At 35.2% G+C, this 17,510-nt stretch overlaps 1 protein-coding gene across 1 annotated transcript in view; it reads right to left on the reverse strand.

Moving 5' to 3' along the window:
* KIF16B (kinesin family member 16B) overlaps window positions 1–17,510 on the reverse strand; it is a 222,028-nt gene that overhangs the window by 48,335 nt on the left and 156,183 nt on the right. The window contains exon 16 of the mRNA XM_044663419.1: window positions 1,016–1,098. Within this exon, the coding sequence (XP_044519354.1) occupies window positions 1,016–1,098 (83 nt within the window). The remainder of the gene's footprint in view (window positions 1–1,015; window positions 1,099–17,510) is intronic.

Raw genomic sequence — 17,510 nt, forward strand, 5'->3', positions numbered from 1 at the left:
TGGCCCAAGGCAGAATACAATTTCTCTATGCCTGAGCAGAAAGTCTATGTGAGTTGTCATGGCTGAAAACATGTTGCAGGCCATTGAGCATAGTTGCTAAACCTCTATCTATCTAGGCTACTCCTTGGGCATCACTCAGGCTGTCTTTAGGTCATTAAAAGCTTTCCCACTTTGATCAGACCTTTCAGCTTACATACTCTGTTGGCAATGAAAAGATTTTCAGGGAAAGGCATAAATATACAGTCTCTTTTTTAGAATTAAGAGTATTGCTGTGCATGAGGTACAAAAATGATATATGCTGGTATGTAAAGACTCATTCTCCAAACCAAATTCCCCCCAAAAAATCAAAATAAGCACTTCACATTCCACAGGGACAGATTACAGAAGGCTCTGTCGATTGGGAAATCCCCCTAATACTCAAAATAAAGATGGGAAGGAGAAGGTTAAATGATAATGTTATGAAGCTAGATAGTTTCCTTCTAAATGGCAATGACAGAGTTGGAAAAGACTGTCCTGGAGTAGACAGGAAGCTATTGTGTTGGCTTAGACTAGGAAGACTCAACAGTGGTAAGACTAAGGTTTGCAGATTTTCAGGCTAGTCTTTCAATGAGGTACACAATCAGCATTAAATGATTACCAGTAAATTATTGATATGTAAACCCACTCTGAACCTCTATAATTTTTCCCTCTCTCCCAGGGTAACTCTTATAAGAGTCCACCCCCACCTCAACTTCATTTTTCTTCTCAGTTAAAACTACGGGTCTTTGAAGCTGTATTTGAATTGTGGGGGTTCTGTTGTGTTACGATGTCTATCATACTCTCCAAATGGCTAACCAACCAGGAGGAGAAAACCCATAAAATCAGCACTGCCTAGCAGAACAGAAATGCAGACCCCTGGCTCCACATTCCCTCCTCCTTGACTATCCAGTGGCTCTAACCTTTAGGAAATAAAAAGTATCTCTAAAATTTAGAATTGTCACAATGTTTCTCCTATAAGTAACTGAAGTTCTCTCACCTTTCTCTTTTCCCTAAGCTTGGCAGCTTCCTTGGGGTGGTTAAAGCGAAACATGTTGGTTCTCCCAAGAAGAATAACAGCACCTAAGAAAATACATATGGAAATTATTAACATCCAACTATGACTCACGCACTTAGTTAATGGCATCTGAAGCAAGACTTCTACAACTGAAACCCAAACACCAGTTAATGACCAAAAAGAAAGAAAAGGTTTTGCTTGGCAATTTAACTTTTAAAAATTTATAAAAATGTTAAGATTTTTCTCTAAGTTATGTTTAAAAGCTTTGATTTTCATGTGTCCAAATTATAATGGATTATGGCTATGTGTGAGAAATATGATACACCCAAAGCATCATCACATAATGTTATGGAATAGTTTTTGTTTGTTTTTTAATATATAAATCCTTACTTTCTGTGTTAGACTTGATATTATCAGTTCCAAGGCAGAAGAGCAGTAAGGGCTAGGCAACTGCACTTAATTGGCTTGCCCTTAGGCCAGATTTGAATCCTGGACCTTCTTTCTTTAGGCCTGGTGATCTATCCACTGAGCAACCTGGCTGCCCCAGTGTTATAAATTTTAACACATGGAATTCACGATTCAGCTAAACTCTTAACTGATCAGAATTTATTCTGTGGACCAAAAAGAAGGCCCTAGCAATTACTCTGGTAGCAAAGAACTGGAAACAAAGTGAGTGGCCATCATTTGAGAAATGGCTAAATAAATAGTGTCAGAGAAATTAGAAGGGGATATTATTATACTCTAAAAAAATAAGTATAAGAAGTTAAAGAAACATTATAAGAATTAAATGAACTTGGAGAATCAAATAAGTAAATGAGGAAAACAGTATATAAAATAACTACAAAAACATAAACAAAAAGAATAATGAAACAAAATTGAACAATGTTAGAAAAGAGATGAAGCAATGTATCTCAGTTCTAGGGAGAAGTGGGGGGACTATAAGGAATAGCTCACACAGCATTTTATCAGGGCACTTAACAACTTTTTTCTTTGTTACAATAATAGAATATTTTATAAAACCACAAAAACAGAGAAGGGGGATGATGAGAAAGGTAAATTCAGAAATAATTGCCATGTAAAAATAAAAGGGATTAGCTGGACTTTTCAGAAATTATACATTTCCTACACTTACTAATGCAATTCACCTAAAATTATATTATAACACATAAAACAATAATCAATTACGCTAAAGTCCAGTTATTAATTACAGTGATCTGATCCTTTTTTGTTGTTACTGAAATACTCAGAGACATAGGTTCTGTAGAACTCTTATGTACATTAATGAAATATTAATGGAATAAATAAAATGGCTTTTCATTCATGTATTTCATGGCATTTTAGGCCATCAAGAATAACTATGAATTCTGTATCACAGAAAATGTACAAAACAAACCTCCCCCACAAAACCAAAGCTCCCATGTGGCTACAAGCTACGTCTTTTACCTTTCCCCAGGAAACTATTGGTTTAAGAAAACTATGGTATGTGCATAATGTTGAAAACTGTGTGGTATGAAGTACTGAAGCTGAAAGTTAAAAGAGCTTAGGTTCTAGTCCTGGTTCTGTCACTAACCTATTACATAATCCTGGACAAACTGCTTTTTCCTCCTGAGCCTCAATTTCTTTATCTGTTATAAAAATTAAAAAAAAAAGGCCCAGAGATGGAGTAATTATGAGCTTTAAGGTGCCCTTCAAGACCTATGGTGAAATGAAATATTCCTTGATTGATTTTGAATGTAATTAATCACAATGGATAGTCTTTCAACAAAACATGAACTATGTTTAGCCCATATTAAAATACAAATATCATGCCTTCTCTACTTTGTATTTAACTCTCTTATATTTATTTTGCGAATGCTTTTACACATACATATTGTTTTCCTTAATAGACTGTAACTTCCCTGAGACCAGGTACTTCTTCATTGTACAATGATGCCTGAACGCAGTAGGCACTTAATAAATGCTTGATATTGCCCTTAGCACAGGACCAGTCACACAAGCTGACACCTGATAAATGCTTAATAACCTAACAATCCCAAATCAACTATTCTAAATCTTTCCATTAAGGCTCCAGTCTCATTTTCTCTGATTTTTCACTCTAAAGAAAAGACCTCATTCTCTTATTTCAACTATCTTAACTCAGTTCACTTATCCACTTCTATAACCTTTTCAATGTTTTCACTCATCTTCTCTCTTTTAATTTCAGAGGAATAGGTAATTCTCTTCATCTGAACTCCTCCCAGTCTGTTTCCTTGTTCCATTCCCCTCTCTATTGTGTTTTCAACCTCTCCATCTCTTAGCTTCTTCACTGAATTCTATAAAAGATACTTGGTGTTATCTTATTTTTTAAAGCCTTCCTTAAACCTTTCACACTATCACTATTTTTTTCTCCTTTACTTTGAAATTATTTCAAAGAACATACACATACCCACTTCTCACACTAAGTCACAATCTATCTGACACTACTGATAGAGCTCTTTCAAATAACCTTTTTACTGACTAAATACAATGGCATTTTTCTGTCCTTGCTCTCCCTGATCTCTCATATACTTGTGCTCATGACCACTACCATTTTCTTAATACTGTATCCTTCCCTTAAATTCTGTGATAACTTTCTATGATAAATTGCTGGTTGGTTCCTCATCCTTTTCCTGTCCCTTGTGTGAGTCAGTCCCCCAAAATTCTAGGCTTTAGACCTGACCTCTTCTCTGCAGTGTTCCTGAGATGATGTACAAGTCTTTTTCCTTATGGGCCATTAATGCATTCCTGGTGGAGTTGTGAACTGATCCAACCATTCTGGATGGCAATTTGGAACTATGACCAAAGAGCTTTAAAAGATTGTCTCCTGGGCAGCTGGGTAGCTGAGTGGATTGAGAGCCAGGCCTAGAGACGGGAGGTCTTAGGTTCAAATCCGGCCTCAGACACTTCCCAGCTGTGTGACCCTGGGCAAGTCACTTGACCCCCTTTGCCTACCCTTACCACTCTTCTACCTATAAGTCAATACACAGAAGTTAAGGGTTTAAAAATAAAAAAGATTGTCTGCCCTTTCATCCAGCCACACCACTGCTGAGTTCATACCCCAAAGAGATCATAAGGAAAAAGACTTGTACAAAACTATTTATAGCCACACTCTTTGTGGTGGCAAAAAATTGGAAAATGAAGGGATGCCCTTCAATTGGGGAATGGCTGAACAAACTGTGGTATCTATTAGTGATGGAATACTATTGTGCTAAAAGAAATAATAAACTGGAGAAATTCCATGTGAACTGGAAAGACCTCCGGGAATTGATGCAGAGTGAAAGGAGCAGAACCAGGAGAACATTGTACACAGAGACCAATACACTGTGGTAAAATAGAATGTAATGGACTTCTCTAATAGCAGTAATGCAAGGATCCAGGACAATTCTGAGAGACTTATGAGAAAGAACTGTGGGAGTCAAAACACAGAAGAAAAACAACTGCTTAATCTCATGGGTCGATGGGAATATGATTGTGGATATGGATTCTAAATGATCACTCTAATGCAAATATTAATAATATGGAAATAGGTCTTAATCAATGACACATGTAAAACCCAGTGGAATTGCACGCTGGCTACAGGAGGGGGTAGGAGGAGGGGAGAGAAAGAACATGAATCATGTAACCGTGGAAAAATATTCTAAATTAATTAAGTTAAATTTTTTAAAAAGTTACAAAAACAGGATAACCCTTATGATCCTCCTACACCGCTATGGTTCTATTCCTTTTGGGAGTATGAATGTTCAACTAGCTACTATAGTAATGTGAATCCCAGATGAAAACTTTCATCCCTTACTGAAATATCCATATCCCTATCTGGTCTATTCTACTAATAACCCTACAAAAGTGTTAAATGAGTTTGATTTGGCTATGATTTGTTTCTGTGAAACCATGATAGTTCCTAGAAATCACTGCTTCCATTTTTAATTGCTCATAAAATATCTGATGAATTATTCATTCTGGAATTTTGCAAGGAATCAACAATTGGTCCTATAATTTATGGACTACTAGTTTAGTCCATTATAAAGTAAGGGGAAAAAATATATCAGGCTCTAATCTTTGAATACTTCTCCCATTTTAAATGATTTCTCAAAGAAAGGGTCTGCAATCAAATCTTGTACATGCCCTCAGTACATAGATACAAAATATTGGTTTGTGCTCTTTTGCCAAAATAAACATTTAAAAAGTTTAACCAAATCCAAGCAGGCAGATTCTAAGAGATAAAACCAACACAAACTTATAGGAGAAGACAAAATCCCTACAACGAGTGAGGCATCCTGGGTCACACTATCTTTGTAGCGTGAATCATGAAGCAAGGAATTGTTTCAAATATGCAAATCTAAGATCCTTAAGCAGAAAACAAATGGCCATAAAAAAACACAATATTAAGAGGCAATTATATTATGATCATTCATTCTTACATATCAATAACTAACTACCTTCACAGAAAAAGATAGAATGTTAGGTGACAAGCACCTGTTCTAGTTGCACTAATCAAAATACTTCTCCTCTTCAACTACACTTTATAATTACTTTGTCAGAAGAACATCTTCGCAATTACCTCTATGGCTCATATTTCTAGTGAGTTCATATATCTGTTCATCTCTACTAAATATCTTTCTCTCTGTACATCATGAGTTTGTTCTCTCCATTTATAAACCATGCATCATAGGCAAAAACTTTTTGATTTTTCTGAAATTTGCTTTCCTAAAATCTTATGTGTATGTGAATATGCCCAAGTATCCTTTAAAAAAAAAAAAACAACTATTGGGCAGCTAGGTAGCTTAGTGGATTGAGAGTCAGGCCTAGAGATGGGAGGTCCTAAGTTCAAATCCGGCCTCAGACACGTCCTGGCTGTGTGACCCTGGGCAAGTCACTTGCCCCCATTGCCCACCCTTACCACTCTTCCACATATGAGCCAATACACAGAAGTTAAGGGTTTTAAAAAAACTATTACAAATTCTAATATGATATGGTCACTTTCTCACAAAGCCCCTCACACTTTAGCATGGCAAATCAATTCTTTGTTGGTCAAAACTAAGTACAGAATAGCAGTTCCCCATTCCCTTAGAGAGAAAATTTACAACAAGAAAAGCCAAGTTATTACCTTATTTCTCCCTCTTCAGTCACTCTACTCTATAGCAGTCTATTTTTTGTCTCCAATGTAAAGTTTATTCTCTATCAAAAACAGCTTCAACTCTTCATTTATACCCTCCTACACATTTTAGTTATTGATATCCTATTTTGTTCCTTCCAATAGTCTTTTAAAATTCATCCTTTCTTGTAAAATCTCACTTTCACCACAGCAACTTCATTATTACTTGTCTTCTATCTCCCTTTATACCAAACAAATACTACCTCATTCTTCATCTCTGTATCTACATTACTCATCTATTGATTCTATCTACTGACTCCCACTTATGTTCCACAGCAAATTCATTGAACTTATATAAGACCCTTTGTCTATGATTGAGTAGTTTCTTCTATTTGTTCCCTTTCCTTTACTTATATTTATCTTTTGTCCACTTCTTCCATATTCACCTACATTCTTTCCCTACAAATCAAATATTCTGCCTGGGAACATGTTCTCCATCTATCCATTTAGGACAAATGCTTACACATCTTCAAAGTTCACTTTTTGTACAAACTATTCTCTTTATCTTGAATGACTGAAATCTTTTACTGAAAGGTAAAGCTGAAGGTGAGGGTCTGAAAAGAAAAGCAGGAAGATAAGAACTGGTAATCCTTTAAAAAAAAAGGAAAGGGATTAAAGAATATGGTAAGGGTCCTCATATACATAAGCAGAGAGAGCCTGACTATGTTGCAAACCTTAACATAACAAACTTATTGATATAGCTATTCTGTACAATACATTGAAATAGCCAGTCTGTCCTGTGTGAAGTAGAAGGATTTGCTCAAGAAAGCTAATGAGAGTGTATACTTGTGTAATCATAGTACTTTTTTTTTTGGCATTTTCAAGGGGGCAAAAGAGTTTCTGCTGCTGACATATGCTATTGGTCAGATTAATGTTGAAGATCTATTGCCTTTTTCATCACCATGAGAAACCTGTTAAAAAATCTTCTACTAAGTTCTCTTCATCAATCAAGGTGAGAATTATGTAAAAGATAACTTAGTCCCACACACTCAAGACAATCACCTACCCTCCCTTTCCAACTAGTTTAGTAGATGCATTTCAGCACTCAAAACATCACACATTCAAATGTGCATCAGAGTAAATTCCCTAGTTATGGTTTCTGAAGTGCTTCAAAAATAAGAAATGAATATTCAGAATATATTAAACATTAAGGCTATGATTAGCAAATAAGTAGAACAATGAAATCTATTAATATGAATAAATTTAATTACCCTTAGTAGGAGAGACAGTATGGCATAATGGATTCTTGTCCATGTATTTCCAAAAGTTTACAATGGAGAGTGAGAAGCACTCTGGCTGTTCAACTATTATCCCTTGTTCTTGCCATGAGATGAGCCAATTTTCTGTTATATAATTTGATGACATCCTTTGTTCTTACTCTCCTGAATTTCTCGTTGGTTATATGCTATAGCCTTCTCAAACCTACCATCTAAAAATTAAGAAAAATTAAAGGGATATTTCCTTTTGTTTGTATCCTAGATGAGGAAAGAATTTTATTGAGAAGGAATTCTGAATGTCATTACCTTACTTCTTGATAGTAACCAATGGGAGAAAAAAAAATCTAAGATATAAGAGTCCAGCAAGAACAGTTCAAGGAGTATTAATAGGGCAAGGCTATAATTTAAATGTTATCCTCTCCTGAAACTGCATCCTCCTTAACAAGAAGTAACTCTATTCTTCAGAGTAATATGAATTACCAGCAGTTCATCAGAGCCCCATTAGTTGAAGAGAACAATCTGAGCCAATAAAATAATAATTTAAAATTATGTTACTTCATGTTATACAACTTCATCTGGGTCCTCATCGCAACAAAGCAATCATTTAATTTCTCCTTGATTCCCAATCTCATTACTCCCACAAAAGATGTTCTAAAATGTTTCCTCTCAAGGTATTTATACTGTCTTTCTGCTGATGCTCTCACTTCTTAACTTGTTAAGAAAATTGAGGGAACTTGCCCTGACTCCCTTTTCTCTAATTCTCTTCATCTCAATACCCCTTGACATAATCTGCCATTCTCTCTACTTCTCCCCTACTTTCAAAAATAAGAAACAGTTTCCCTCTCCTAACCAACCAAAATCAACCTCTCCCTGGATCCCTCTCTACTTCTTCAGCAGATCATTACCTTAATCATTCAAACTTACTCTAAACTCTCCTTATTTACTTGTTCCTGCTTATTACTACCTATAACTATGTCTAGGTCTCTCTATTCTTAAAAAACAACCACCACCACCAAAAAAAAAAAAACCACTACTCTTTATTATGTCCTAACATCTATTTGTTTCCTGACCTCTCAGCTACTAATGCAACCCTCTTTTAACTAACTTGGACTTAACTGTAATATGCTTATTTTTATTCTCTTTCCATTTATTCTTATTATCTTTATATATTTTTATCTTCCCTGATAGACTGCGAATTCCTTAATAGTTGGGATTGTTTAATTCTTTGATTTTGTAAACCTAGCACATAGCACTGTCTGGCACATGGTAGAAACTTAATACATCCTTGTTCATTGATGGATTGATTAATATTTCCAGTCATGTACCTTTTAAAAGATTACAATAGCAGGCATATATAGGTATTAGCTTTCTCCATAAAACTAAATACTAGAATATATGTAACTAAGAATATAGGGGCTTTTTTCTTCTCAGGGAGATGATAAAAACTTTGAATTTGATGGGTAAAATGGGGGATAGAAATGAAGGAATGGTACTAGAAGGTATATATGTTGTGAAGCAGGCAGAAGAAAGGGAAGATAAAAAACTATGGAAGGACTTTTCACTTGAAGACTCTTCCCAACCCTATCATTTGTGAGAAAAACAAGTTTTCAAAACAAGCTCATTCCCCTTTGGGAGATATTTTCTTATAGTTATAAGAGGTAATCAGGATTATAATTCACCTTTATGAGAAACAGGAAAAATGTGGGAAAGGGGGCATAAAAATTAGACCCAAGGACTTTTCTCTTCTAGTGAAGAGTAATGAGAGAAATTAGAAAAACATATTCAGAAAGAACAGAATCCAAAGCTCACTAGTAACTATGTTAAGGCTTCAGGTTAAAAACTACTCATGTAACAAGTGAGGGAAATAAGGGAATAGTTATACAATCTATTATTTCAAAATATCAGTAATACAAAAATTTAATTTAAAAATGTGAGATAGAAATAGGATTCATTCAACTGAATTGAGAATACCCCAAAGATGATATACAGGAATTTTGTAATAACAGGTTACTTAAATAATTTGGATCTGGTCCCATATGGGCCAATATTCTCCAAAAGTTCATATATGATTATAGCCCCAAATTCCCCAAGTTTTTAAATTGAAGTGCCTTTTAGTCTGGAAAAGAGAAGTTTGATTAAATTATATACCATGTTAAATATATGCACATGTGTATGTATGCACACATATGCATGATTAAGTTTTTGTTGTCCAATGTGAAACTACAGAATCTTCAACCTTCCAAAATAATAAAGGTAAAATTTAATAAGCTCTTAGAGGAAAGTACATCATCATGAAAATAAAAGCAATCTTAAATAAAAGTATCTTTTAACATATTCTCCCCACTTCAAGACTTATATAGAATAAACCAAAATATTAAGCACAGGTGACCAATTCTCCAAAATGATTATTATAATAATATTAACTGAGTAAGAGGCTGAGTACTACAGTCCCTTTCAACAATAATATTCTGTAATTCCACAATAATAATTTGATTACCTGCACAACTGTTCACATCACAGAAGTCAATGATGTGTCTTGATCACAGACTGTTTACATAAGATCCCTAAGGGTCTCACATGATCTACATACACATTTTTAGGGCAAGAGAAGGATTTGCCTTTGATTTAAACAAACACATGAGGACTTAAGTGTATTTATTTCATAGGCCTGTGAAATGGTACATAATTTGGTTTTAAAGAAGCTATTGGAAGAAAATATTTCCTATATATCAAAGAGGAATAGACCCACATATTGTCTCAGGCCTGAAAACTAACTAATGCAAATAAATGTAATGTTAAGGGTCAAGAGATTATAAGCATCTTGTGGGCCAGGATCATTATGATTTCGGATCTCTAGTGTCTACTACTTACATATAGAAGGTACCTGATAAGTGTTTTCTGAATTGTGTTGAATCGAAGTGAATAACTGATCCAAATAGAATGTTTCCTCTAATAGTGATGACTTGCTATATTTAGACAAAGTTCATATTAGCTGGAATTCACAAGTGTTTGAAGTGATTTAGATAAGGAAGTGGTAATTACTACATGTGCTTTTTAATGGAACAGTCTAAGTAACACATTTCCAAATGAATAGTAATTTGCTAATGAAAAGAGACATTTAAAATACAGAATATCAAGCAATAGCTGGAAACAACTAGAGCAGAAAACACAAAGCTGCTGGGACTCCAAATTGTCAGATTCAATAGGGATTCTGTGGGATGCTGATATAACACCTGAGCACTGGATTCCATGATCCCGCTATGGCTTCTGAATTATTAACACCTACCCATGGAAAGATCCAAGAATTTAGAGCCAGAGGGAATAAAAAGAATCACTAATCTTGGAAAGCTTTAAGATCGATAATACTGCTTATGTATGTTATTTCCCTTGATCTGGATGATACCCTCATGTGGTTCATTTTACTCATCATTATAAGACCACAGGATCACAAACTGGGAGCTGGAAGGTGTCCATCTAGTCCAAACCATTCCTTGTACTGGTGAAAAACTGAGGCTGAGAAAGGTCAAATTAACCTCCCAGAGTTCAGGAAAGGAGGTGATGAGCCTAAGGTGGCAGGGCCTGAATTCAAACCTGAGACCTTTGAGTCTAAATGTAGTTCTACTGCTGCTAACCTGGAGCAAGGTTCTTTTGGAACTCTCTCCTTCTACAAAGGGGAGAAATTCCATCAAAAGGGTCTTCATCAAGGCCTAGTGCAGCTTTAATTTTCCTGAGTTTGAGGATTCTGCACCTCTAGAGATTATCCTTTTTACTCTACAAGGTATTAGCTATCACATGGCAGGGAAATTAAATAAGCTTCAGGATATCAGATTCTATATTGATGTTGGCACTTAGTAAATACTCTAATGATTATGGTGGTGGTGGTGGTGGTGGTGGTGGTGGTACAGATGGGGAAAAGAGAAATGATTTAAAAATGAAAAGCTAACTGCTCAAGAGTGAGACTAATGGAATCTGACAAAGGAGTGAAAATATGAAGTCCAATATTCTCTTACATCAGAAGAAGAAAAGCTGGAGTAAGGCACACAAGAAACTTAGGAGGGTATTCTAAAGTGCTAAAGACAAGAGAACTGTAATAAAATATCATTTTCTCAAGGACAAAAAAGAACTAAGCTAAATTTAGTTTTTAGATAACTCTAAAGTCTAGACAACTCTAAAATTAAAAATTATTCAAAAATCATGTGAACACCAATACAAAGGGGTCCATTCAAATGTAATTAATTCTCTAATTTCCACAGACTTTGACTTACAGTCTAATGAAGTAAGCGAAAACATTCAAAAGTATACTGGCAAGAAGTGACAAGAATCACAGAATCTCAGTCTTAAAAGGAACCTTAGAAGCCAACTTTACCTACCCGTTCCCTGAATACCTTTAGTGAGAAGAAATTCATTGTGACCCATGTCAAATTAGTTCATTAAACTTTGAAATAGCTCTCATTGCTAAGAAGTTTTTATTATATCATACTTAAATCTGCCTTTCTGAGCTTCCATTAACTGCTTCAAATTCTGAAGCCAAACATTCTTTTGCCTCCTCTTACCAAGTAGACATCGAATTATTAATGATTACTTAACAAAGAGGGTGTTTTTTTATCAGTTCTAAATCCATCTAACTTGTATGACTATTTACCTTGTAATTCTCTACTTTTTCCACAAGAATAAAATGGGACACTTTAAAGGTAAACAATATCAAGAGCTTTCTCATGATTCACCAGTTAATTTTGTTTTTTAAAAAAAAAAGTTACTTTAGTATGATCAGTTCAAGTCATGCTACTTCCTTTCCTTCACATGACTTCCTTTTCAAGATTTTGTACCAACCATCTACTTAATATTATATTCTAGAAATTTTCTAGGAATTAGTTAATTTCAGCAGTCTAAAGCTTATAGATTCTATTCACATTTTTAAAAAATTAGGACATTTTCTTTTCTTTATTCCTTCAGTATCTCTCCTGTCCTCTTATATTACTGGAGATGGTTTAAAAATCACATCCTCCAGTTTTATGAATTCCCAAGAATGTAGTTAATCTATGTCTGGTGACTTGTTGAACTGTATATAAGATTCCACTGGTTTTAGGGCAAACCCTAAACAGCAGTCCTATTAATCTTCTATCAATAACTCAGCAATATTTCTGTATCTTAAGAGTCCTAGAGAGTTGCCAAAGCATACATTCAGCATCAGTCTTGAATCTAGGTCATACTGACTCATCAATAATTCAATGTTACCTGTTCTCATTTCTTTATCTCTACCATTTATATTAATTATAGCTTCTTACTAGACTTTTTTTTGTTTTATGCCTTCCAGTTCTTGAAAGAAGTGATGAAACAAAATTTTTAAACTGAGCAATTCTTTTCCCAAGGTTCCAGTTATCTCATTCACTCCAAGCAGAAATTTTTTCTCTTAGATCCTCCACTTTTTCCTAACATGGCTTTTTAAAGATTCCTTAGCTTCTCTTACCCACTTCAGTTCATTTTGCATTTCAAATTTTCTGACATTATTTGTTTTCTTAAGTAAATTTTTATTGAAATATTTTGTTTAAACATTATTTGAATTTTCCCTTTACATCACTTTCATTATATTATTCTTATAGAACTGTACCTGTGTTTTATTTATACTTTGTTACCTTCCCATACTCTTTCATCTCCTATAAAAAACATCTTTTAAAAACCTAAAGCTGGTTCTTGAGATCTCTATCATTAATCTTTTCAGATAACTTACCCTTTTTTCTTGACATCAGAAATGTTTCTGTCTTAAGAATCCCATCCATGTGAGTCCCTGTCCCTCCTGGGCTAATTTCCCTTCATATGATCATATCAAGCCCTCCTCTGTGCTCTTTGAAATCTACTTGTCTCAAATTTAAGGTGCACATAGGATTGTGCTCAACTTCTCTTTATGTTCTTCCCTTAGAATCACAAACTCTCTGAGGAAGTGGTGACTTCTTCCCCTTCCTCCCAATGTTTCATATTATTTCTAATCCAATAATTAGTTCTTCATAATCAGTGATGATTGGAGACAGAATACAGTTCCTCCATTTACTTTTTCAACTTTTTGAAGGATGAAAATTATCACTTAAACCAGTAAAGAAATTATTGGGTTGCTTAGCATTTGGCCATGAGAAATCTCCAGTAGATATCTGCATAATTCAAAACCCATACTATATTATGCCTCTGAATTAACTGTACCTTGAAGCATTGTGCATTTCTCAATTTACTAAACATGACTTCTATTCCTTTACACCACTTATAAAAGTGTTAAATCACATAGCCATACATCGAGAAATCCACTTCAGTATAGATTATACATGTACAGTTATATAAAAAATATGTCCACATTAGCTAAGCCAAGAAAAAATAAAGTTTAAAAAATATAGTTCAATCTACATTTAGACTATTATCAATTCTTTCTCTGGAGGATAGCATTTTTCATATTTCAGAATTCCCTTGAATTGCTATATTGCTGAGAATTGCTAAGTCATTCACAGATGATGATGGTACAATATTGGTGTTACTATAGAGCACATTTTATCTGAAACCCAACCCAACAAGAAGGAATTACAAAGGAACTTGAAACTTCTCTATCATGAGCTCTTCTTCAAGAAATGAACTGGTAAGCATTGGACCAGGTGACCAGCAAATTATACTTCTGATAGATAGGTTAAGACTTGTTATTTGGGTAAGAATATTCCAAGAGAGAGCAACTGTTTCAGATTATCAATTTGTCCACATTGTTACTATCAGATTTCATAAAAAATTTAAAAAAAAGTACAATGAGAAAAAAGATCATGCATACAATTCAAAAAGCCCAACATTGAAACACATAAACTAAAAGTAAAACAATGAGAAATGCACAACCAAATGATAAGGATACTAACTATAATAATTTTATCTAGAAGTTTAACTAATCAATGTAAATTAATTACAACAACCAAGAGAAGTAAAGTGGCCAGATGTTCTAGTAAGCAAGGATCTGACTTCTTAGCAAAAGGAGCAAAAAAAAGGCAACACTGGGTTTTTATTTAAAGTTCACAAAAAAGCATTTGATTTGATAGAACACACTTTACCTTATGCTCCCTATTACAACAAGGTGTCATACCACAGGTACATCAAAATCACTCAAGATTTCTTAGAATATGTAACAACAGAAATAAATCTCTTCAGCGTCCTTTTAATAATAAATACCAGCTAAAGCATAAAATAAAAAAAAAAAAAGGATTCTCTACTGTGATAGCTGAGATATAGTGAAGAGCCAGGGTAAAAGAAGGATTCCCTGGTGAATCACTCTGAAGTGATATGATGGTTCCCATGCTGACTGCCTGAAGGTTATTCCAGAGCTTGAGGTTATTTGTAGTAAATGGCTCAGGTATGTGGAGTGTTCAGGGAACACTAGCACCTCTGGTGTTAGGGTTTGCTGAGCCTTTTTGAAGGCCGTTTATCCACTTTTGACCCAACTTTCACCTGTGGCTCCAAGAAACTATAGCAGCCATATTTCAGTAAACCATGTTGGCAGTGGACAGACTAAACTAGGTTGAGGGTAACTGAAAAGCCTCAAATCCATGGGTGAGTTGGTAAAATGGGCAGATGAGAACATGTTCCAAAGCCCACGAAGTTGGCTGAAGCAGGCACTGTACAGTACTCAAGAGGTTCAATCATACATGGAAGATATTTAAAACAACAACAACAAACACACCAAAGAAAATCTACTTTGAAAACTTCCAAAAGCAAACCACCCTTTTCTCCTTTTATTCAACTCTGGGCCTAATCCATTATCCATCCTTTCTGTCATATATATATATATATATATATATATATATATATATATATATATGTATGTATGTATGTATGTATGTATATGCCGTGTCTCGATAGATAGATAGATAGATAGATAGATAGATAGATAGATAGATAGATAGATAGCCAGCCAAGTTCTACTGGGAGCAAAATCTGGCCTAAAAATATATTTTCTCCACTTGGTCTTTCTTCTGTGGGGAGTCTGTCCAAATTGCCTGGAGTCCTTTAATTGCTTTTCATCCTTTGAAGAGATTCAATGGCCTCATATCTTGACTTGCTCTTGAACTGGATTTACATGAGGCAGAGTTGAACAAAGTTGTCAGCCTTGCTCTCTCTTTCACAATCATCAAAGTTCCCTGGCAAGCCAAAAGTCAGGTGACTGGCAATGGATGACCTTGGTGTCTTTATAACCTTGATACTCCCTTCTCTCCTCATACACTAGGCACCTTCCAAATCGGATTCATTTGTGGTTCCCCAAAAGTCTCACCTTCCCTAATATTTGTGTATTTGTCTCCACATGACTACAATGGGGCCACTTATCCCATTTTCATCCACTGAAACATTCCTAGGATTGAGTCATCTACTCCATGACATTCTGGCTCACTTCCTTCTTACCTTGAGTCTAGTTCAATAAGTAACTACGTTTAGAGCATCATGCCTAGACACTAGGGAGAAAAAGCCAAATGAGAGAGTCTGCCCTCGAGAAGCTTACTACATACACATTTAAATAAATACAAGGACATTTGAGGAAGGAGAGATCATTGATATGGTGAGAAGGCAGGGTAAGTCATAAAGGAACCATAAAAGAAGGTTTCAAGGAAAAGATGGCACATGAGCTTAGCCTTAAAAGTAGCTAAGGATAAGGGAAGAGGAAACACTATTCTGTATCTGCTCCTCTGCCCTCCCAGAATAATATCATCACTTCGAAACTCACCACCAAGCTGCTAAGTGAAGCCTTGATTCACACACATCCCTGAGCCTCCTCTGCCCTGATTGGTGGGCTAGAGGGCGGAGTACCAAGTTCCTCACAATGCCTCCCTCTAGAGAGATAAAGAACTGGATTCTCAGCTCAAGTCATTTGCAGCTGCCCTGCCTGGTTGTTGAGGCCTCAATGCCCCTGCCCTAGGTATTTCCTAGCATCCCTCTCACCCACTCCACCTCCATTTTCCAGCCTTTTTTTGTACATTTTCTCTTTAGATTGTAAGTTTGGTTGAAGGCAGAGCCCCCCTTTTTTTTTTAATTAACCATGCCCCCAAGTGCTTGGTACAGTACCTGGTACATAGTAAATGTTGACTGAAAGGAAGAGATAAGAAGGAAGTATATACTAGGCAAGAAGATTGCTAATGCAAGAGAAAAGAAGGGGGAAATTGGGTCTAACTGGCAGCTCAGCTTGGCTGAAATTCAGAGTGCTTCTGGTTTAGTAATATAAAAGGAGGCAGGATAGGGAGTTGGACCCAGATTGTGGAGGACCCTACCAATTGAGGAGTTTGTATTTGATCCTGGAGGTGATAGGAAGCCTCTCCAGGATATCGGTTTGAATAACTCATTAAATATTTAAGTTATGGGAACATCAGAATAGCCTTTCTTAATTTTTATTTGACTAACAGGTACTACTGGTTCACTTTGCCAGATCTATTAATAATCAAGTCACATACAGCTTAACCTTTAATTTTCTTGTGGTAAAATGGGCCCTAGTATTATTGCTGACATGACAGTGACTCTCATGACAATCTGTTTGATCTCACACACTTAATTATTTTAGGTTGGCATTATATTCATTGTATATATAACTAATCCTCTTAACCATAATGTAAGGATAGAGGTTGTTTTATTTTTCATCTTTGTAATCCTAAAACTTATTATAATGCTTTACACATAGTAGGTACCTAAATTTGTCCAGTGTTGAAATAAAATGGATTAAATTAAAGGAAGCACTAACTCTAATCCTTTAATTCTATGGTTTTTGACATCCATATAGCCTGGAGTGCCCCAAAACCTAAGTAAAATTTAAAAAAAAAAAACTTAATCACATTGCTACTTGATTATATCATGTATTGCCTTGGGAAATAACACAATGTAGGATTTCATTGCCTTTAGACTTGTTAAGGACAATTAGACCCTACACCCTAGCATCCTAATACTTTCTGACATAGCATTTTACCTCTATTTCATTAACAGTGCTACTGAGAAGTCTATGGCATAGAAGACTGCCAGAGGTGTTCTAAACCTTCAGAATTGAAAATCATGCCATCACAGGAATAAAACAATTAATAGCACCCTTCAGGGAAAGAAC

Source organism: Gracilinanus agilis, chromosome 2, assembly GCF_016433145.1.
Source record: "Gracilinanus agilis isolate LMUSP501 chromosome 2, AgileGrace, whole genome shotgun sequence".
Taxonomy (NCBI): Eukaryota; Metazoa; Chordata; class Mammalia; order Didelphimorphia; family Didelphidae; genus Gracilinanus; species Gracilinanus agilis.